General features: G+C 40.8%; 1 protein-coding gene across 1 annotated transcript in view; it reads right to left on the bottom strand.

Annotated features, from left to right (window-relative positions):
• LOC306715799 (copine-9-like) overlaps positions 1 to 22,434 on the bottom strand; it is a gene marked incomplete at both ends in the record, with an annotated part of 132,238 nt that overhangs the window by 84,223 nt on the left and 25,581 nt on the right. The window contains 3 exon segments of the mRNA XM_079186275.1: positions 653 to 729; positions 2,060 to 2,099; positions 15,594 to 15,697. Of these exon segments, the coding sequence (XP_079042401.1) occupies positions 653 to 729; positions 2,060 to 2,099; positions 15,594 to 15,697 (221 nt within the window).

Raw genomic sequence — 22,434 nt, 5'->3', positions numbered from 1 at the left:
TAAGTTCAATATAACCTTAATTTCGACGTAGGAAAATCAAATCGTCGGTCAAACCTTCAACTGTCAATGTAGAAAACGAGCCTAGCATCTGTAGCGGGATGTGCTCGTCTTGTGAGCGAATGTTGAAAATAGTGTGGAACCAAAACATGTCCAAGTGATTGCTGTGTGGGTCTTCAATGCAGCTTTGCTGTGACCTTTAAGGTGTGAACACATTAATGTTTTATTCTACAAATAAAATTCAAATTTGATTTTTGATTTGAATTTGACCAATGTAGGCAATGAACTGTAAATGGTGTGATCACACAGTGACTGCCTTCTCCATCACCAGACACACATGGCTGTTTCTAACGGCTGTCATTGTTGAAAACAACAAGTTCTTGAATTTTGTGAAATTGTCCAGTTTGACCCTTGAACACTCTCTGTTTCACTACATGGATTCCACAAGATGTATTTGATACCAAACGTTGGGAATGTTAATACAAATTATATAAATATTTGTGAATCTACAATAACCAAAAAGATGCTTGTTTCTGCATTTTGTGGATGACATTAAATGATGCGTTTTAATGTTTTTTGTAAAGATCGATGTCTTCACAGAGGGGGCTGGGGGCTTCTCTGATATCTGGTCACATTGTGTCAATGCTGTACTTACGAGAGAGTCCTTTCCAGCCTGCTGCCGGTGGAGCCGATGATCTCCCCCAACGTACAGAACATCTGACCCAAGAAGTCCTTTACAGAGGAGACGAACACATAGTTAATGCTACACAACACAGTCCAGCTAGAGGCAATGGGTCAATAGGGGCACTCCAGCAAAGCCCCGGGATATTGTTATAAACCAAAACTCTGGTTAAAAAAAACAATCAGATTCACGGTGAAGTGGTTCTCCAGGAGAAAATGGCTGACTGTTAACGTGACAGGGAACATGCTTTCATGCTTCCTAGTATGCGTGTTATTAGGGGGAGTGGTACCTTGTCAAGATCAGGCTTTCAGGATCTCAAGCAGACATGTCATTTTCTGATGTTGCATCGAAGCAAAGTATAAATTGCCCCCATCCTTTTTTTCCAACTAAATCTGCCACTGAATCCAAGTGTACACATGCAACTCAACATCAGTCCATCATTCCCGTTACTGGACAGCACTGAACAACGATTGGTGCACATTTATTTCATTGCGGAACAGTGCAACCCCCTTCATCCTTATACAAACCAGTTAAGCAGTTGTAGAAACACCATAAAAGGTCATCAGGCATTTCATTTTTAAGGGAAATGTATTGACATGCATTATGTTTTTTTATTTAGCTATACGGGAATGTCCTTTTGTAGGAGACAAGGTTGGTTTAACCCAATGCTGAAACCTAACATAACATGTTTAACGATGTCCAGCAGATGACAAGGTGTCGAGATGTTAACCTACCTTCTGCTCATCCAGGGAGGTAGGCAGTAAGAAAAGGCAGACACAAGTTAGAGCTAACGCTGAAAAGACACAACGAAAACATCTCAAGTTGATATCAACAATAAATTCTCAAGGGGGGTGTTTACATTAACGTTAATTATTGCTGTAATCAGGCACTGCATGTTGTATCTAAATCAAAACGTATTTCATGTATAGCTTCTATATTGTTGGTACTCTGGCAAAGTTTGTGTTTTCTTCTGAAATTCAATTCAATTCATTTAAGTTCATTTTAATTCTGATGACTGAAAAAGACGTAGTTTTCAGATGAGTACATGAATAAACACTTAGTTAAATGAAATGGTCAACGAGTAAATCATTACTAAAATCACACACATCCTAAACCAATCACTGAACCACGCTAGTGAGAAATTAGTACAATAGTAAAATAAAGAGTCTTGTAATTTATTTTATCAACTGAAAATAAGTACTTTTTAACAAAAGCATTGAACGTTAAGGAAACCTGTGACGCTTTGTTTCTTTTTAAACTACATTTCAATTATTCAGCTCAGTTTTGTTCATTCAGGACCTTTTTGACTCGTTTCATTTTCCATACCAGTTTACATGTCATTGTAGAACATATTAATAGAATTTCTCAAAGGCTGCTTACATGTTTTGAAAGGTTGGAGCTCCTCGTGTCCACATTGTACCTGCAATTAAACCAAAAAACAGCTGACTTTAGTTGTTTTAACGAAAGGCAACAGAGAGTACGGCTATGAAGAAAAAAACAGAAAAACCTCCTCTGTGTATTCTATTTGACAAGCAATAGGTAGTGGACAGCTCTCCTGGGAATACAAAGACACAAATCTTGTATGCCAATTAAATAATTAGATATGGAGTGCATAGGAGGGATGAGTCAAGGGTAATAAATAATAAATGTATGAAACTGGAACAGCGTTGCTAAATAATGAACTCTTGAATCCAGATTGAATCCACTTCCTCTCTGGCGGACATGTTGCTTCTCTCTTTTTCTTTAGGCTACTGTCTCCCCAAAGACTTCCTCTTAAATCCCGTCATCTTTGAAAAAGCATTCTATTCATATTTGACAAAGGCAATCCACTCGTGTGTCGACTAACGTTACACAGACATCGTGCAACCTTCAGCTCCTCATCGCTCTCTGGATCTCTGGATCTCTTCCTCTCTCGTTTGCCGTCAGCATCCTTCTGAAGTCTACGGAGAGCATGGAGGATGGAGGATGACAAAGAGCTGGTATCTTTTCACCTGTTTTCTGATCTTTCTCCACTTTGTTTACAGAGCCACATATTGAACCTTACAGTAATTAACATCCTCACTCCTGCAGGAGCTCCGAGGCTGCCTAAAGTCGATGGAGCTGCAGTATATGAAGAGGTTGAGTTTGTTGACTCAGAGGAGGATCAGCACAGAGTACTGTACTGAGCTAGCTGCCTCGACTTTACTATGAAGATGTTCTGTACATCTCAGTAGCGCTCGGTTCTCAAGAGAGCAGACGGGCTTGAAGAAGATGAGTGACAAAGCCTCTATGTTGTAATGTTTGTGCTGAAGCCCTGTGGACCGACTGCTCCCCTGTTAGCCGGGTGTGAGAGCAAAGCCAATATAATAAAATATGAATGTCAGACTTAAAACATTTCAACAGCAGTGTCTTCAATGTCTAGTTTCATACACTCTACAGCAATGTTTGCACTTCAAAGCAAAACGATAGCTTGTAAGAGGGAATGTTGGAAGGACAGTTTCTTTACGTCTTCCTTCCCTCCTCTGTCTCTTTTTTGCTTTTTCTCCATTTCCTATTCATCCCCTTCTCTCCATCACTGTCTGCTAAACATGAAACACAGTGGCGGGCCGTACATCTTATACCTGGGCCTTCAGTGCTGTCCTACTACAGTTGAACCACCTCCCAATAACCTCATTATGACGCCACAGCTACAGGTTATTATTTGTTTTGTGTAAAAAACGAATATATTCACATAATACTGCAACATTTGACAAGTGAAATAAACAGGTCTCTGCACATTCCAGCAAACCTGCGGCGCTAAAACACGCATTCTGAAACGGTTGCTTTGAGCTTTGTGTTTGTCCAGCTCTCTGGCTCTGTTGGATGTTGGATGTGCTACTGTGAACTAGTGAACTTGATGTGTCGCTTGTCAAGGTGCTTTGCAGTATAATTTTCCATCTAAGTCACCGGGATACTTCCCCTCCCAAGACTTCACGGATTCCTTTTTTGTTTGTTGTTCAGGTCCATCTGGTTCTTTGTCAACTGAATCAGCACGTGTGTTTGTGATGTTAACGGGTTATTAATGAACTTCTCACCCCACAGTCTAACAACTTCATTTGCTTCACCATTGTCTCTAAAACAGATGTCTGTGTGCCAACGCACAAGGGACGGGAGTCGACAAGATTTTATTGGTACCAGTTCCATTATGGATTCTGCTTATTGGCCTGACTCTTTATCGATTCCCTTATTGATTTATTATTGATCGATTCCCATTTCTACAACTACATAAGGATGCCAATGGCCAACCTCACTGTCCAAACCTGTTCTAGATTTATTTTATTTGTATGTATTCTGTTATTTTATTTATTGAATGTGAGTTCACTTCCATGTTTTTGTGCCTGAGAACCCCTTTGAAAACGAGACGGTGCATCTCAAAGGGACTCTCCTCAAATCAAAATGTAATAATCAAAAATATTTTTTGTGACTGCTTTCAGGACACCTCTGTAGTTCTTTTCGCCAAGTGGGAGGTATTGTTCTGGTTATAAATTATAATTAAATTAAAACTGCAGTAGGAGGTTGACATCAGCCTGTACTGTGGAACCATTCATCCCGACCTCCTAACTATGACTTTCGTGCAGTAAAATATAAATGTCCTGGGTTGGTATAAATATTATCGATGCACATAAACGGGGCAGCAGTTACGTTTCCTCCCAAAAGTATTTGGATGACAAGGTTCCTCTCCCACACTCCTCACCCCTCGGTCTCGTAGCTCTGTGATGGACAGGTAAGGGTTCTGCTTGGTCAGAAAAGAGACCAACGCAACGCTGCAGCGTGACGGAACTGACAACTGTGTGACGAACTGACCAACACACCCTGCATCAAGAATAGGTGGGAGTGCAAGTTTTTCCAGAAAACAAAATCCTGCACACTCTTTTTCTAGCTGCGCCAATTGAGAGGGCATAAAAAGATGGGAGTTATTTTGGAGAAAGAATACAACTACAGCGCCCACTAAAATCACTTAGACCGCCTGCTGCTCTTCTCGGCTAGGCGTGTGCCATGAGTCGGGTTATAAGAGGAGAGTAAAAGCCGGGGACTAATGGAAACACTGGAATTGAGAGGGAATGTAAAAGAGCCACCAGCTACATATACCACCAACTGTGGCTCAAAAGTGCCAAATGCAGGGCTCTCTGCCAATTAAAGCAGTCACTCCACACACCCCACACATACTTTCATTATATCTCTACCCTCTGTGTTTCACCACTAGTCTTCAAACTCTCCCCTCCTCCATTTCAACAGAAATCGCTGTAACCCCCCCCCCCCCCCCCCCCCCCCCCGACACTTGCTTTGTAAAAATCTCCTTCTCCGGCGCTGTGAAATTGAGCACTATGCCGAGCTCATGTGGGATCAAATGAAATTACCACACAGTAGGATAAGCCTGTGAGTGATGGCCAAATGAGATTTGAGTGCAGAGGAGCAATAGAGTTGCAGAAAAATCTAACGACCTTAATTTACATTGCGGGCGGCCGGGGAGCTGGAGGGCTTCTCAGCACGAAGGTGAACAATGATAACGGTTTATGTTTTGATGCGGCGTTAGTCACCTTCATATTTCGCCACATCCCTCGCTATTTCCGTTTTATTATTTTGTGTGTATTTCTTTGTGTAACCCACAGTGTGGGATTTAGATTTCACGATGTAAAACTACAAGATTCCAAGAAGTCCGATACTGACTCAAATAGCTCAATCGGGTATCGTGACAATGGGCCGATCTGGAATCGGATACCATTACATTTACAGTATATCTATGTATTTTCTTGTCACGTTTTTCTTTTTTACTAAGTGAGGAAAGCAATATTTAAGTCATGCCTTACACATAAAAGAATGATCCAAATCAGCGTATTAATTAAACACTGGTGGATCGGTACTCGGTATTGGCCGATACCCAGACACCAGGTATCGGTATCGGGACTGGATTGGATCGTGCACCCCGAGTCATAAACACGGCATCTTGAAAGTGCTTTCAAATACATTAGACACACAAACATGGGGGAATAGGGTTCCGGTTGAAAAACACCAAGGTCACCCTTTAATCATTCTCATCAGCATCAGATGGGCCAGGGTCATGTCACTGAAGGAACAAGCAGGCCTTCTTCCTTAATAAACACTATTTAGTATATTCAAACCTGAGGACAGGGAACAACATTTGTAACTCTGTAAGTGGTCAAGTCCAACATTAGCTGAGGCAGGACTGTTATCACTGATCACTCAATAACACCAGAACAATGTTTTATGACAATACATGAGTCACTTCATTACATGTTAGGACTACGTGTTGATTATTTCACAATGTACTGACATGATTGTGCAAAAAGGGCAATTTAAATAAGAAAACATATACAGTATATATGTGGCCTGGTGAAAATGACAAAATCTGGCTGATATGGTTCAAGCTCTGAAAACTGTTTTCATTACTGAAGCCACAGCTTGGTTATGATTCTAGGTACAATGGGCGGTTGTGGAAGTTTTTATGTGTGCGGATCAAATGTGCCGCCTACTTTGATGTGACCGTCAGAACCAAAAGAGAAGATAAATGATATCTTTCTTCTGACTGTGTTAATGATGGGCTCCAGTTTTGCTTCTTCCCTTTAGCTGTTTGGCGACACCTGGAAGCTGCTCGACATCCTCCCAGGTACATTTTCTTAATATTTATCATTTTGTCCATACTGTTACTCTATCATGATGCTTATTCTGTACACAAGACATCTATTTCCTGTCTGTCCATCCATAAAGATGGATCTTTCCTCAGTTACTCTTCCGAAGGTTTCTTTCTTCCATTTTCCCCACTTCAACTTTTTATCCAAAGCGATGGTCAAAGGACGGAGGGTGTCGTACGGTGTACCCATTGCAAAGCCTCTTGGGGAAAATGTGTGTTATTGGGTTAGATAAATGAAGTTGACTTAACTTGAGAAAGGACACTAATGGCAGGAGCCATTTGAATTGCTTCATTACAGAGACTCATTAGCCTTTAATGACATTTTAAATGTTCTGAGGCGATGGACAGCATGCAAAAATCAAACTACTTCATTTGTTTCCCTTCATGAATTCCTACCGTGTGTGCTGCACTTCTCGCCATGTTTGGCTGAACTTTGTATGTTTGCATTACGCTGCACATCAGCAGGTTTCAGGACTGTAAAGTCTTATGGATTCATTTACAAGCCGTGTATCAAAATGGGAGGGTGGGCACGATGTGATTCACACATTATCAGTTAGCATCATAAATGAGGCCTCTCTTATTCACAGTCCGGGCCTGAGAACGCCAGAGAGCGGTGTACATATAAAAACCTAATTACAGACCACTGCACGCTGTGTTAAGTTAAGGTCTGATTCATTCCTTAAGGGGGCAGAAACAAAATGTAGAACGGCCTTAATTACATTTTTCTACCATAACCATTGATTGCAACACCTGTACTCTCAGTGTGATGGCATTTAAGCCATTAGCACACATGGCTAGGTTTTTTGTTCTTTAAGTATTTGTTTGGCTCTACAGTAGACTGGTCAGCTGGGTCTTTGATGAGTGCACACTGCTACAGATTCAACGGCTGAAGCAGCTTCCTTTCTCCATAATGATGCACTCAGAAACAGTTTTGCCCGTCAGATACTGTTGTATCAAACCAAATAACAACTCTCTCTGAATACAATGATCATCTGCTGTTCTCCTGGTCCCTTCCGACGGCTCGTTGGGATTCTAGGACTTTATTGAAGACCTTTGAACCTGCAACATTATTATGTTGTATCCCATCGCTAAGGTATTTGGTCTCATTGACGAAGGACATACTGTGGGTCTTGCTCACCTAACTAACTCAAATATATTGTCACTCAGATATGTTTATGCTTATGGCGCGACTGTAGCTGAATTGTAGAGCGGGTTGTCCTTCATAAAGGAGATTGGGGGTTCGATCCCCAGCTCAGCTAGTCCATGTCGACACTTAACCCCATAGTGCTCCTGTAGGAGCAACTTACCATTTAAAGACAAATGCTGACTATACTTAAAGGGTAACAGCAGAATATTTCAACCGTAACCCTATTTTCCCATGTTTTTGTGTCTAAGTGACTAATGGGAACAACCAGTTTTGAAATTGGTCCAGTATTGAGGGAGAACGCTGCAGACGGCGCTGCCACGGATTCAAAATACAGAACCTCAACGTTGCCTGGCGACAGACATAGCGGCAAGCTCTTGCTGCACCTTTACTGTCAACAAATCCCACAAAAACAGACCAAAACATGCAGTGAATCTAATTACTAACTAAGTATTGAATGTGTATCAAAGCCTGATATATGGCCTTCCTCTGTGCCATAAAGCTCCATTGTTGTTCAAAGACTATTAAAAACACATCCATGAGCCAAACTGTTGCACTGGGTGGCATCGTGTCCCTTTATTACCATGAACACACACACTGTAGTTTATTTTGACTCAAGCCCACACACACCAAATACTCACCAGAGCAGCTTAATCCGCAACTGAAAATAATTTTCAACAATTGCAAATTTTCCTCCTGTTTAAGTACTATTTGCTAAAAACTACAGTGACCAGCTGTTGGAGATAATCACAGTCTTTTTGTAAAAATGATTCCATATATTTGTAATCTGTTAAAGATATATGTCTTGAATGCAATAGTAGACTTATAACTATAAGCTAAATCTGGCATTCAGACAATATATTTCTGAACAAAAGATCACAATACTACATTTGATGTATTGCTTCAGTCCATTTATCTCCCGTTCCTTATGGAAACAATACATCACTTTGTTCTACATCTATCCATCTATTGTGGCTCAGTGTGCTAAAAATAACCTGTGTTGAGAGGTGGGAGTTTAATAATTGATTCCCTCTACTGGGATGCTCCCTTTTATTGGAATATCCTCTCATGACCCCATAGCAGGGAGACCACAGCACCGTCCTGGTGCAATCCATATCTGGGCCATGCTGGGACCCAACACCCATTTATTCCTGTTTGTTGTGAGGCTGTATCTACAACAACAGATATCAGTGCTAAAAGGTGGAGAAGTGACGAAGAAAAAGGATAATTCATCGTCATATTATTGACGAAGAACATGTTATAAGGTCATGAAATTATTCCACGAGTCAGGAAGTCATTACTATGAAGGTTAATAATGAATCATGTTCATGACAAATTAAATAATATATCTATTAGCAACACATGGAAAATGCCAGATGTGCCAATTTCATCCAAGGTGCTGGGGAGCCTGTCTTTGCTAAGCAACTAAAACCCCCGAGCCGTGATGACAGTGATGATCAGGGATCAGGGATCTCTAAAAGTTATATGTGCTATATACCTAATTCTTTTGTGCTGATCTGATCTGTGATCCGATCTGTGACTCCGATCATAAGCACCCCTTCCTATCCGTACGTGGCATATGCACGTCGCACAAAGACCGTAGTCCATTTCCTGAGCAGCAGCCCAGATAAAATGAGTCTCCACTGATGTGGAAACAACAACATGTACTGTAAACACATGTCTGCAGCTCAGTGGAGATGCAGCCTACCTGGACTACAGGAACAAAAGGCACCCAGGGCTTGTTTACATTCAAGCTTCACATTTGGCTTACATTTCAAATTATTGGTGAAGGCCGGCAGATTGACCAGGCGACACGTAACCATAGTAACTCACTCCTGAGGAAAGGAGAGGGATGGAGAGACGCTGCCGTCAAAGGACAGAGTTTACTCTGAGCCGCAAGTCGCTTAAAGGCCCTGAAAAGTCCCCAAATTGGCCACACTGTGTGTGTGTGTGTGTGTGTGTGTAATATCCATTACATTTAACTACGCCATATTTGGGGACGGAGGCTTGTCCAGGGCGGGCACAGGTGACCCAGTGGGCCCCCATTGCCCGTCCTGCTGGAACTGGTAACAACTAACTACTGGCATGAGGGTAAAGATGATTCGCACACTAGTCAAGCTGGTAGAGATACATTTATATAACCAACATGGTGCAGTGAAAATGTATATATATATATATATATATAAATGTATATTTGTAAAATGATGGTTTAATGGAACTCTTTGCCTGTAAATGTTATCCAGGAAACAACATGTGTCTTTAAACATCGTCTCCTGGCTCACAATATCATTTTATGATTTTATGATGCTGAATTAGTTGTCGTACCGATCAGTATTAAACTGTAATATTATGTTTGGCTCATTTATAGATAATATAAAGTGAAATAAGAGGAACTTAACAATGTTACTCACCTGTAAAATATGTCGTTTTTGGAACCAGTCCTTGTGTTGTTGATGTGTTTTTATGTTTGACATTAGATGTTTGGATGAAATCTATAAAGACGGACTGAGCAGGTTGCCTTCATTGCTCCTGAGCTTTACACCACCTGCATTTTCCAAATAGTCATTGCTGCTGTAGAGCCAACTTGCAACATATGCTCGTACTAAAAAAGACACTGAATAATTAAAGTCAGACTAAATTCTTTCATCAAGAGATCAGGGTGCGCCATGTTACTTTTTGGAATGTAGGACTGGGGGCATTGTAGGCAGTCCTTCTCACTGATGCAGGGACTTGGGATCTGTTTAGTGCTCTGTGGGTAAGTTCTTACCTAATTTGTAAAAATAATAATAAAGAAGCAGCAAGAACCATTTTGAGTGACATTATTTGCATTTTTTTTTTTTTCATTTGTGATTCAAACACCTCATATTTATTGAAGTTGTTCTGCAGAACATGTGCGTAAATTGTTTGAAAAACGTTTTCATCAAGGATAAATACGTTTTTGTATTTTAGAAGCTTTAAATGATGAATCAACGATCCATCCTCAACATTCGGTATAAACCGTTTCACACCACTCTCACTCCTGGTTGAGCACTTTGTGGAACATTAGTATTCATGGACAACGTTCACTACTTAAGTCCAATGTTTTCCGCAAAATTGGCATAAAGCACCAGTAAACAATTGATTTGATGAATGAATGATTTCCTCCTCACTCAAGTGAAAACACAGAATATAAAAACAAAGCATGCATTCAGTGGGAGTTCTGCACCACAACGGGAACAACAGATTTGCCTTTGGTTTCAGGAAGCACCTACAAGAGCTACCGAAGCCAATGATGCACAACCCTTGATAGGGAGTGTGTGTGTGTGTGTGTGTGTGTGTGTGTATTGCCATTGTGTCTGTACTACTTAATAGTTCAGCATTAACTCCCAGAGGAGTAAGCTTTAAGCTCGACCCTCAATGCTATGAAAACCTTCTACTAACTTATTGACTATATTGACTCTCATGCAGGCGGAATAAGAACAAATGCTTTTCAGATTTTTAATGTCATTTCCAGCACCTTCTTTTTCTCCTAATTCAATTTGAATATCTCTGAGAACACTGCAGCCTTATTTGAAATGAATATTTACAGTCTTGTCACTCTATAAGTTAGGCTCTGCCTTCGTCTCACTGCAGACTAAATCTACGATAGTGACACAGATTAAAGCTCAAAGGCGTTTACGCTCAATGCGCAGTTCGTTGCATTATTCTCCGAAACAACGAAACGAGGGCGTTCAAACAAAATGAACTGTGAGGATTCAAAAAGACAACTGTAAACTCATATCTCATATTCATGGGCTACTTTACTGTCTTTGTACAAGTCCTGTAAAGAAAGAAGTCAAGTATTACACGCATTATAAATAAAAGAAGGTTGAATATCCTGTAAACAATTTAATTTGGCCGCAAAATATTTACTCAAATGAAGATTTTTAAGACCTCCTGTTTCTAAAACATAAAAATATGAATTGGCCTCCTTAGTATAATCCCTACAAATGTAAATGGTTCTTTTGAAAGTAAAGTTTGTGACAGTCGCGTCTGAAAAACTCTGATCGCGTGCCAAGTTATAAAAATTCAGAGGTGCACGACCAAGCGCTGCGACCACTTGCGGAGCCAATCTGAGATTACGTCATTTTCTTGAGCGTGTGCCTCACACCGGCTTCACTACGGCGAGTATAAACTAGGCTTTAGTCTCAAGCCCTGAACCCTGCGTTACCGCAGAAAAACAACTTCCATCACCTTTTCAGCACTTTGGCATTGACTTGTTACCAATCGACTTCTAATATCAGAGATTCACCAGAAAGTGAGGCTCGGTGACATCGGAACTACACGCAGGGTCGATGGTTACCTACTGTAGCTAGCGCGCTAATGAATTTGCATGTCAAAGTTCACCAAAGTTGAACTTGACAAGAAAACGAAAAAGTTGTGCAGATTTACTTTCTCCCTGCCAGCAAATCCACTCAGTGAATCAATTTGCAATGGAGTCTCTCACATGTATACATGATGGAAGGTTTACCATCATTTTTATCAGCTGCCTTTTGTCTGCTTTATTCTGTTGACTTTTTTTCACTTTGATTACTTGATTTTTTTGGCAAAAAGCTGAGCTTTCTTTCTTACTTCATGACTCGTCGTTCTCCTCCTCTTCCCTCCAAACTGCAGGAGAATACTGTATTCATCAGATAAGTGAATTGACAACAAAATTCTGTTGATGTGAACATTTCGACCCTCATAATGGGGGTCCAGAAATCTCACACATCATTGGTTGATTTGCAACAGATGAAAACAGGCACGACTCACAGCAGTAATGTGGTTGTTTGGTCGGTGTCTGTCCGTTTAAAATGCCCAGGCTAACTCATTATTCCATTAAACAATGAGGCTGGCCGTATTCTACATTTCTTAATGTCAACAAATCCAATAAAAACACCCAAACCCAAAAATGTGGTTGAGTCCAGTCACCACTCAATACTCTCTGTGTTCCCTATGTCTACATTTCGCAAAGGAAGGTGAATATATGGTTTCATGGGGAGATGTCCTCGGGCTCCTGGCATGTTTTGAATCTGATCCTGGCTTTACTGAACTCTGCAGTGTTTAGTCCACCTCAGCGCTGCTCTCCTTCACCGCAGGCTACAGAGTGAGCATTTCACTGCACATGCGAGTGTAAACTAAATTGTGTGAAAGATAAATGGTTTTTTGGGTGCACAGGTGACTCTGAAATTCTGACATCCAAGATGGCAAATACATATTTTCAAATATGTATGACGTCGGTTTCTGTTCCTTACAAAACCATTCAGCGAGCAACTTCTCATTTGTAGCTGGCACGAACCGTCGCTGTCGGCAGTTAAAATGACAACGAGATTGTGTCGGCTGTCACTGATTAATGCAGGCAAAATGTGAACTTGTTTGTTGTCTGGTGTCTATACTCAAAGATTCACTCCACGCTGTTACACCACCGTCCTATTGTCTGTCCCGGCTCTTGCTGATCTCATCAAGTCATTTTCAGGAGTCCAATCCTCCCAGTTCACCCTTCATTTATATCAAATCAATAAATCAAACAAAACAAACTTCATGGAGTCGAATTTGTTATTAATGGGATTTTTTGCTAAATACATTATAATTGTAAAATTTCTCATAGAAAACAAACATTCTTAAAATGTAGACATTTCTTGTGACAACTCTCTATTTGATTTGGTTATCCTTAAGTCTATGAAGCAGTCAGGCATGTGATCAGTATTACAGACGTGAGAGGACCAATTGACAATCTTTAACTTACGGTAAATACAGGAATTCAACAGCCTATCTCACTTTACCCTTTTTGACTTTACTTTTTAAATCTTTTTACTCATAGTATGAATCATTGTCCGGCCAAAATAAGAGGAGGCTTGATTGTAGAAGACGATTAGCTGCTAAATAAAAATCCTCCCAAACGCAATAAACTTTATTTTATCTTAACTTTAAGCAGCAGAGTCGGGGATTAGCCAGGATTAAAGATGGAACACCCCAAGATATTGCATGTCAAGGGTTAATGAAAACGCAACTCCTGGCATTCGCTCCTATCTTCACAACTGTTTTGGAAGAAGGAAATAACGGGAGGAACAGGCCAACCCGCTTTGTGACGGAGCTTCTTTATTCTTTTATATAGAAGTCTGTACGGTGGATCTGACTTATGTCCATGGGGGGAAAAAAAGTGGTTCATATGGATTGCAAAAAGTAATTGATACATATTTAGAAAAGTGATAAATATATTGGAAAATAAATCATACATATTTTGGATAAATAAACTATACATATATTATATATATAAAATTTAATTTTTGCCATATTGGCCATCTCCATGTTCATCTTTTACAAGGAAAAGTCAGAAACCAAAAGTCATTATAGAGCTGATTTTCTCTACATTGTTGCTTATTAACCGGTTAATAATCCTTCAGTTTAACTTTACACCACCATCTGTGTCAATCACTAATCGACAATTGAAGTTCTAACAAACATATCAATTCAGACTGCAGCTTCTCTTGTTGTTGGCTGAGGATCGGGATTGGCCAGATCAATGGCGTCACAGAGTGTTGTTGATGTGTACAGTTATTGACCATACACTGGTGCTCGGATCAATCGGAGGCTCTATTTGCCTCTTCCAGTACCTGACCCCATGCTGGGTCTCTCCTCTGAACCCCCTGTAGGGACCTCCATCCCCTCTATGGAAGAATGGAGGAGGCAAAAGCTGAAGTTTTCCCTTCCTGTCTGCCTCTTCTGTTAGTGACTTCACATTAAGAGTCACTGATGTAGAAACTACAGAGAAGCTCTGCAGCTATTCAGGCAGCAGAGCTCATTGTGCTCCTTTAAATTATCTTCATAAATACTAAACACCTTTTTAGACTTTTAAGCTTTGAACCAAACAAAACAACTTTGAGATGAATGGAGCTCTTGACAATAGATTCAGAGGGAAAATAGATTATGCGACAATAAAAAGATAATAAAATGCTGCATAAATACTGTGTGTTCATGAATGCACTGTGTCACTGTTGGTTCATCAGCAAGACATTTCAAAACAGTAAAAGAGGATTAACCAGTGGAGGATGGGTTGATCACCACTAAAAAAACAATAATAATTTACATTTCAGCAGTGGTTCAGAAACCAGAATTCTGCCTCCAGACCAGGGATGCTTCTTGAAAACTAAAACTGAAACCAAAAAGATAATTGTGTGGACTATTTATCCGATACTGTGAAGCCAACGGAGATGGAGACTTGCTGGAGCAGTCGGGGTTTAATCACCTTGCTCAAGGGCAGTGTGGTAATGATGGAGGAGCAAGCTGTGCTCCTTTAGTTCCCCGACCTGATTTTCACCCACGAAACAATTAGACACTGGATTTGACCAAAAAACTATTAATTTAAGAAGATGCTGACTTTAACAGGGCTAACCACACACCACACCATTGAAACAGGAAGTCTCAGCTGAGTGCAATGACGCCTCCCACAAGAGTGCAAGACAAACGCTTGGGTCTGGTACGGGAATCCTTCAAGTGATCAGGCTTTTTTGTTATAGGCCACTCCCACTTGCCAGACCCCAATTAGCATGAACTACACCCACACTTGACCTCCATGCCAAATGTCATCCTCTTGGGGCTAAACGGTGGCCACAAAAGCAGAGGGAAAGTTTTTGTCAACTTACCAACAGAGTAGTAAAAAGCCTCAATCATCCTGTTTAATAGGCTACATACATTTATTGAAGGATGACATTTCTATTTTTAAAGGTGGAGACCAAAGTTTTAGGAAAGCTGCATGGTGCTAGAATGTCCATGTGAGAACAAATCTGCAAAAAGTACAAAGCTGAAGGCTGTTAATTTACAGTGGCAATGTGAAAAGATTAAAGGTTTTACAATATTGACTATATTTTCTGTTTTTTGGGGAGATAAAGACATTTGTAACATAGTGTTTGATACTGCTCATTTACTATCTAACATTTTCACGAGAGTCATACAGTCAAACAGCTTTGACTGGAGGCTTCCAGACCTAGTGGGTATGAGTCAGCAGGCCCAAATAAGAGGAGGCTTGATTGAAGTCATTCCCTGGTATAACAAAGGAAACAGACAGCGGTGCTGTGGAGGGAAAAGGCGGTGACGTTTCCACTTACACATCAAAGCGAAGGTTCTGCTTCTCTTCGAAGAAGAAATCGAGGACAAACTTCCTCACGAAGTCGGGGTTCAGCGTGTTATCGATCACTTCTGTCCGACCAAACTGGTGGAAAGACAAGAGAGAAGAGAGACAGAGAGGAGGAGGAAGTTAACATCATACCAATCAATCTGTTGAGAGGGGGAAAGCAACAAACACTGTAGGAGGGTAACTCCTACTGTTCTGCTGCTTCTTCTGTAGGTTTGTAAGTCCTCAACCAGAACCCATTGGAGAGAAAGTGACACACTAAAAAGAAGTCCTAACCTGATTAAGCTCCTGCTCAAACTTACTTGGATAAAAATGACCCAGTTACATTAATTCTCATTTTGCTGTAAATGTAAATGACTTGCTTCCTTTGGTTTTGAAAGCTCCATAAAGGCCATCAAACGCAGGGAGATCTATTTACATCATCAATTTAGATTTGGTACTGGGACAAAGTACAACACAAACTCATTTCTCTGAGAGAGTTTAGAGTTCTACTTGCCAACATTTGTAATCATTTGTTTGACTGTTAGTTAGTGTGTGTGTGTGTGTGTGTGTGTGTGTGTGTGTGTGTGTGTGTGTGTGTGTGTGTGTGTGTGTGTGTGTGTGTGTGTGTGTGTCAGAAGTCTGACATTGTGCATGTGTAATGTGTCCTTAGGTCCGTGAAAGAGACCCTGATCTTAATGCAACTTCCTGAATAAATAAAGCTCAACTTCTAACTTACTACTTCTGGACTATGAAACTGTTCAACATATCCTCATACAAAGGTCCGTGTATCTTAAGTTAAAAGATAAACAATTAGTGCGCCTGTAGTACAGAACCTGTTTAGGGAACAAACTGCCCCTCGGGGGACGAATGAAGTATTTTAGACTGAATTCACCCATGGCTAAACAAATGTAACTAATAGATATCACCATGAAACTTCCCACTTGATTACTCACATTAAGACAATACATTTTTGTATTACAAGTTTTCTGAAATGCTATGTTTAAATATGCAAATGAAGTATTATCTAATGGTGACTTTTGAGGAATTATTTTGGATGTTTTCTTTCCACTAGTCTGAAAGAAGACAGCCCAAAGTCTCAACATTGAGCAGTGCATGAAAAATATTACATTCTATATTGCTAGCATCCTGACAATAGGACAATCATTTCCTAATGTATCCTGTAACACTGTGATGAACATGAAAAGCATCCTCACATCAGTGATTCTCCTGTTGATGGCTGTACAATCACACACTCATTCCCCCACTCACAACACAATCCTGTCGAGCTCTCTGGCTGGTGACAGTGATGAGCTATCGATCTGACAGGTCCCTATAACCCCCACCGCCACCTCTGTTTTCTGCTCCCCTCTGTCAGTCAGATGAGAGAATCTTCTCCATCATGGCCTTTTAATCTCTTTGGGTGGATTTTGGTCAGAGGTCTTAACGTCAGCGGCTACTGAAGCCGTCAGTGGTTTGAGTTTCGATTGTAACAAGAGGCAAAGTCATGTTGTCAATTGATGCCATCAAAGAGTAAAAGTCTTAGATTTAAAAATGTATTAAGCATCATGTTTTAATCATGGTGTGTCCATGATTACACGTGTTTTTGTTTTGCATTACAAGACAGGCACAAGTTCCAAATGATCACATCTATGTGAAGACCAAATCCAGTCAATGGGATTATCTATGATTTGCACTACATCCCAGTGTGATGGCACTGGCGAACAGTGGTCATTATCTGATTGGCTATACAGAATAATAGCCAATCAGCATAGACTATCAGGCTTGATGGTGATGCTAGAGCCACTGAGGCCATGTCCACAGTACTACGTTTACATTTCTAAAACGCACATCTTTTGCTACGCTTACACAAAGCGTCCACACTAGGCCGGAGTCGGAGGACGAATAAGTTTGAAAACTCCGGGGTTACCTTGTGTAGTGTAGGCGGAGCCTAATTAGATTGGAAACACCTCTATCACGTGAGCCTTTTCCAGAAGATAAGATTACGGCTTCAATTAAATGAGTCAACTCACTTCAGACCTTTTGTGCATTAAACCAAACCATGACCTTTCCCAAACTTTCCCTAAACAAGTTCTCCCAAAACTTGCACTTTAAAACTTACCAGGTCCTTTATTCAAAACTTTTTCTCATCATGTTGATAAAAACATCTAATGTCAACTGGACAAAGGATTGTTCAGTCATATAGTACACTGTACAGTGCAGACAGAGAGGAAGCCTCCTCCCCTGTACAGTGTAGCAGGTTTGGGTCGAGGCGGAGCGCCGGTTTGCTGTCGTGGACAGAAACTTAAAGACTTCCTGCCACTGCTGCTCCGCTGACAGCTGCCAAAACATCCCAGCATGTCACACCCGCATACCCACAGAGCCCTTTGTTTCACATTGACTTGTTAACCGTTCTCCCTGACTTCACAGTGGAAGAGCCCTCACAGAGAGGCTCATCGTGTTCCCAACGGATTATTTAGCCTCTTGGGTGTCTGCTGCCAGTAAATAATAGCACAAAAAAGTACCTGCAAGGAGTACTTTTTTCAAAAAGTGGTTCCGAAAAGCTGTCACTGTTTTTGTTTCTTTGAGACAGAAAGAAAAACCAGAGAGCGGGGAAATCATGAGAGACAATACATGAAATCCATAAGCAACAAAGAAAAGGTCTCGGACTCATGATATTGGTTGAAAGCAATAAAGGCATTTCTGTTTCATCAAAGAACAAAATGTATAACCAATTTCAACTGGAGCAAAGAAGAATAAATATAATACATATGTGAAGTACATACCTGTGAAGTACAGTTTATACAGCACATACATGTGGAGGTGTGTGTGTGTGTGTGTGTGTGGCTGTTTTTGTTGTGCTGAAAAACGTGTTTCGTGTTGTGCTGTTGAAACTGTGCATGATGATTGTGTTCATTTGGGTGTAAGAATAACATGACCATGACCATGTTTAAAATCATTAAGACGCATCACACATGCCATGTCACTGGTAAAGGTAAGACAGCTGTCCCATTGTCATGATCCCAGTCTGTCTCCTGTGTTGGTTCAAAAGTCCTCTCTTGTCTCGTTTTGTTTTACTTCCTGCCTTGGGGATTGAATGTCGAGCTTTTTGGAACAAGCTTTTGTTATTAAACCTCACCCTGGATTAAATTCATCCTGCCTGCCTGGTTTTGGACAGTCGGGTCCTTTCTGAACTTCGCCCTGACAACCAATAAATATCGACCTAATGTGCTACCACAGAGTTCACAAACTCAAGCAGAAGGCAGCTGTAGTAAATAGTGTTATAGTTATATTGTAGTCTGTAGTTTAAAAAAAAACAGTTACTGTATTACCGTTTATTTCATATTCATTTGAGGAAGGATAAAGTCTCCTCAGCGCTCCGCATGGACGTGATGTTTATTTATCTGCTGCTCTTTTCATGTAACTATGTTACAATGCCCTGGCTCACCTAAATGGAACAGGGCCATAATTAATGTTATTAATAACACTTGTGTTTACCCTGCAATGTGTCAAAATGGCTGCTGTGAATAGGACCTATTAATAACAACCAGTACATCTGAGCTGGGTTTGCTTTACAATGAACCAACATAGATTACAGCTGCAGCTAGCTCCATACAATACTGCCACGCAAAATATCACATACTGTGTCGTTTTGTTTTCTCATCCATAGTACCATTCCTTGTTTATGTCTTTTAAAACTTTTGTCACATTTGTATTTCTCAGATTTGTTTGTTTAAATGAGTGTATTTCTGTTCTGCACGCTCGCCTGCCTTGAATTGCCCCTTGAGGGCCGAATCAAGTATTTTGAATTAAATTGAATGTAAGTACCTGGATCACACGATGAGCAATGAACACCACGTTGCTGCAAAGTAATGAACAAAAATAATGAGTGCCCGGTGGACTATTGTCCTTGCACGCTGCAGAGTTGCATCACGTTCAATCAAACGCATGACGCAACAAAGAACTAGAGGAGCATCTACTGATTTCAGAGGAACCTTTCTTGCTGTGGCTGATGAGCAAAGCGAAGCTTGGGGGGTTGGGGGGGGTTCCGGTGCACGACAGTCCATTTAATTCTGTATGTGTGTGTGTGCGCACGTCTCCCAGCAGCACAGCAGTGTGACGCCTAGCATCGTTGAGGCGATGAAGGCAGCATTTCTCTCCATTTCAGTCTGTTGTATCTGTAATGAAGCGTCTACAAAATGGAGGAGATAGTAGACACAGACGGACGGGGGGGAGAGGGAGATTGTCCCAACGGGTCAGGGATTCCAGAAACGCATGTAACACCCACAATGTGGACAGAAAATGTCAGTTGAAATGGGGGATAGGATCCTTATTGTTATTCTGCCACAAAACTAAAGTTGAGAAAAGTAGGTTAGCGTGGCTTCGTGTGCCTCCTGGGGGAACCGGTCAGGCTGGCAGTGGTACTTTTCTCATTTCCATTGGTGCTCTTACTGTGTTTAAAGGTAACGTTAACCTTAAATTGTCAGTACTTTATGAGAAGTATACATTTTGACCAAATGAACGCACACACAGTACAGGCACAGTTCTTCTAAATACAAGCTGAATATATTTCCTCAGTGGCCCTCAGTAGAAAATGATTCCACATGAACTATTCATCAAAGAACATCGTTCTCGTATTGGACCAATGTTCTTTTCTATGACTAATTTTGACCTATAAAGATCATGAAAAAAGTCCAAACAGGGTAGGAGCATACAATAAAGCACACAACATTACATTGAAGGCTTGAACGCACTGAAAGGGTTAAAGGCCTTATTTTACATGCATCAGTTGATGCTCTTATAACCACAGACTGTATATAAGAAGTGGACGTAGTCGTCGTGATGTCACCCATTAGTTTGACGTTTTGAAGCCTTTGGCTTTTTGGCTGTCGCCATCTTGGATTACGGTCGTCGTCATCTTGGCTTTTTGCAACTGATGAACGGAAGCGACCATATTTGGAATGACAAGATAAGATAAGATAATATAGACTTTATTGTCTGCTGTTAAAAGAAATACAAAATAACATATTGCATACATACATTACATACACAGACTGTCGCAAGTCCACATGCACGCACACACAGTACCTACAGTACATGCACGATGTTCACTGAGGTAATAAATCAAGAGAGAAGTGAGACTTTCATAGACTTCTATTCAATCGGACACTAACGCACTTCTGTATTGCTGCTTATGACTCACTGGAGGAATCAGATTTGAAATGCCAACACCAAATAACCAGCAGTATTTTAGGAGAAGTTTGCTATTTAGATAACAGTTTTGTATACTTCAAATACCCCGAAACACTTTATCTGTTATATTGGTGATATGGTATGAATGAAAGTTGAACTAAATAATGTGTAATTGGCATCACGCGGCCTCTGTTGTACAGTGGGTTTACAGACTGAACACCACTGTTACCAGTCTTATGATGTTACAAAGTCAAGCTTCTCTTTCCGCATAAACAATCTTTGTCGTGCAGAGAGCACACGAACCGGCCCTCAAGTTACAAACAAAGTTTACGTAAAGTAGTGATTGCTGATGTGACCTGGCGCCTAAGTGTCATCAGTGTGTCATATTCAAGATTAGTATGGTTCGCCACCATGATTTACTTTAGGGCTGCAACTAACGATTATTTTAATAATCGATTAATCTGTCTGTAACATATCCCTCCGAATGATGGTTCGACACTTAACTGATGATTGTGTAATTTATTGATGAATCATACAAACAACGTAAGAGCTTGTGCCTCTTCGGGGAGGTACTCATCCCGTACCGTTAGTATACATTTCCAACCGTCATCCTCTCCGTCCTTTTCTCCGCGCGCACAATACTACTTCCGTCTATTACTCTCAGAGCTGCTTTCAAAATAAAAGCATTTCGTTTTAAAAACAAGAAAGACATAAACTCAGAAAAACAGGCAAAACATGCAACGAAAAAACAACAGATTGCTTGCCACACATGAATCCGGTTATTTACACTGTCGATTATTTGTTTGATTAATCAATGAATCGGATAAAAAAACAAAAAAGCATTAATTTCCAACCCTTTATTCAAAAACAGAACTGACAGTGCAAATTCACAGTGCAAAAATCTTCAAAAAGTGCACAAACAGGTTGCTCGAACATCCCTGAGCTGTTAAAGTAATAATTTAAAAAAGAAATGGACTAATATCAGGAGTGGGATTCAGCGGGTTACCCACGCCTCTCGGTGAAGGGTAGACACACACTGATCCACTCAGCGTGGCGCGCGTGCAGCCCCGAATATCTAAGGGCATCACAGACCTGTTATTACTCAATCTCGTGCGGCTGAACGCCACTTGTCCCTCTAAGAAGCTGGACACCGACCGCACGGGGCCGCGTAACTAGTTAGCATGCTGGAGTCTCGTTCGTTATCGGAATTAACCAGACAAATCGCTCCACCGACTAAGAACGGCCATGCACCACCACCCACAGAATCCAGAAAGAGCATCAATCTGTCAATCCTCTCCGTGTCCGGACCGGGTGAGGCCAAAAACCCACAAAATAGAACCGGAGTCCTGTTCCATTATTCCTAGCTGCGGTATTCAGGCGACCGGGCCTGCTTTGAACACGCAAACATCTCCGCGACTTATTGAGTGGCGTAATAATCGCGCGACACAACGAATCGATAATGAAATTCGTTGCCAACTCTTTTAATAATCGAATTTTATCGATTCGTTGTTGCAGCCCTAATTTACTTGTATGTTCAATTGATTAAATATGTTGCTCTATATAACACTTGTAAAACTAGTGCTCAGGTCGACTCTATTGGATATGAATTGTTTTTGTTGTGTTGTATTCGGGTGACACGTCGG

The sequence above is a fragment of the Pholis gunnellus genome (genome assembly GCF_910591455.1).
Source record: "Pholis gunnellus genome assembly, chromosome: 3".
NCBI lineage: Eukaryota > Metazoa > Chordata > Actinopteri > Perciformes > Pholidae > Pholis > Pholis gunnellus.
This window is presented reverse-complemented; position numbering and strand designations above follow the sequence as displayed.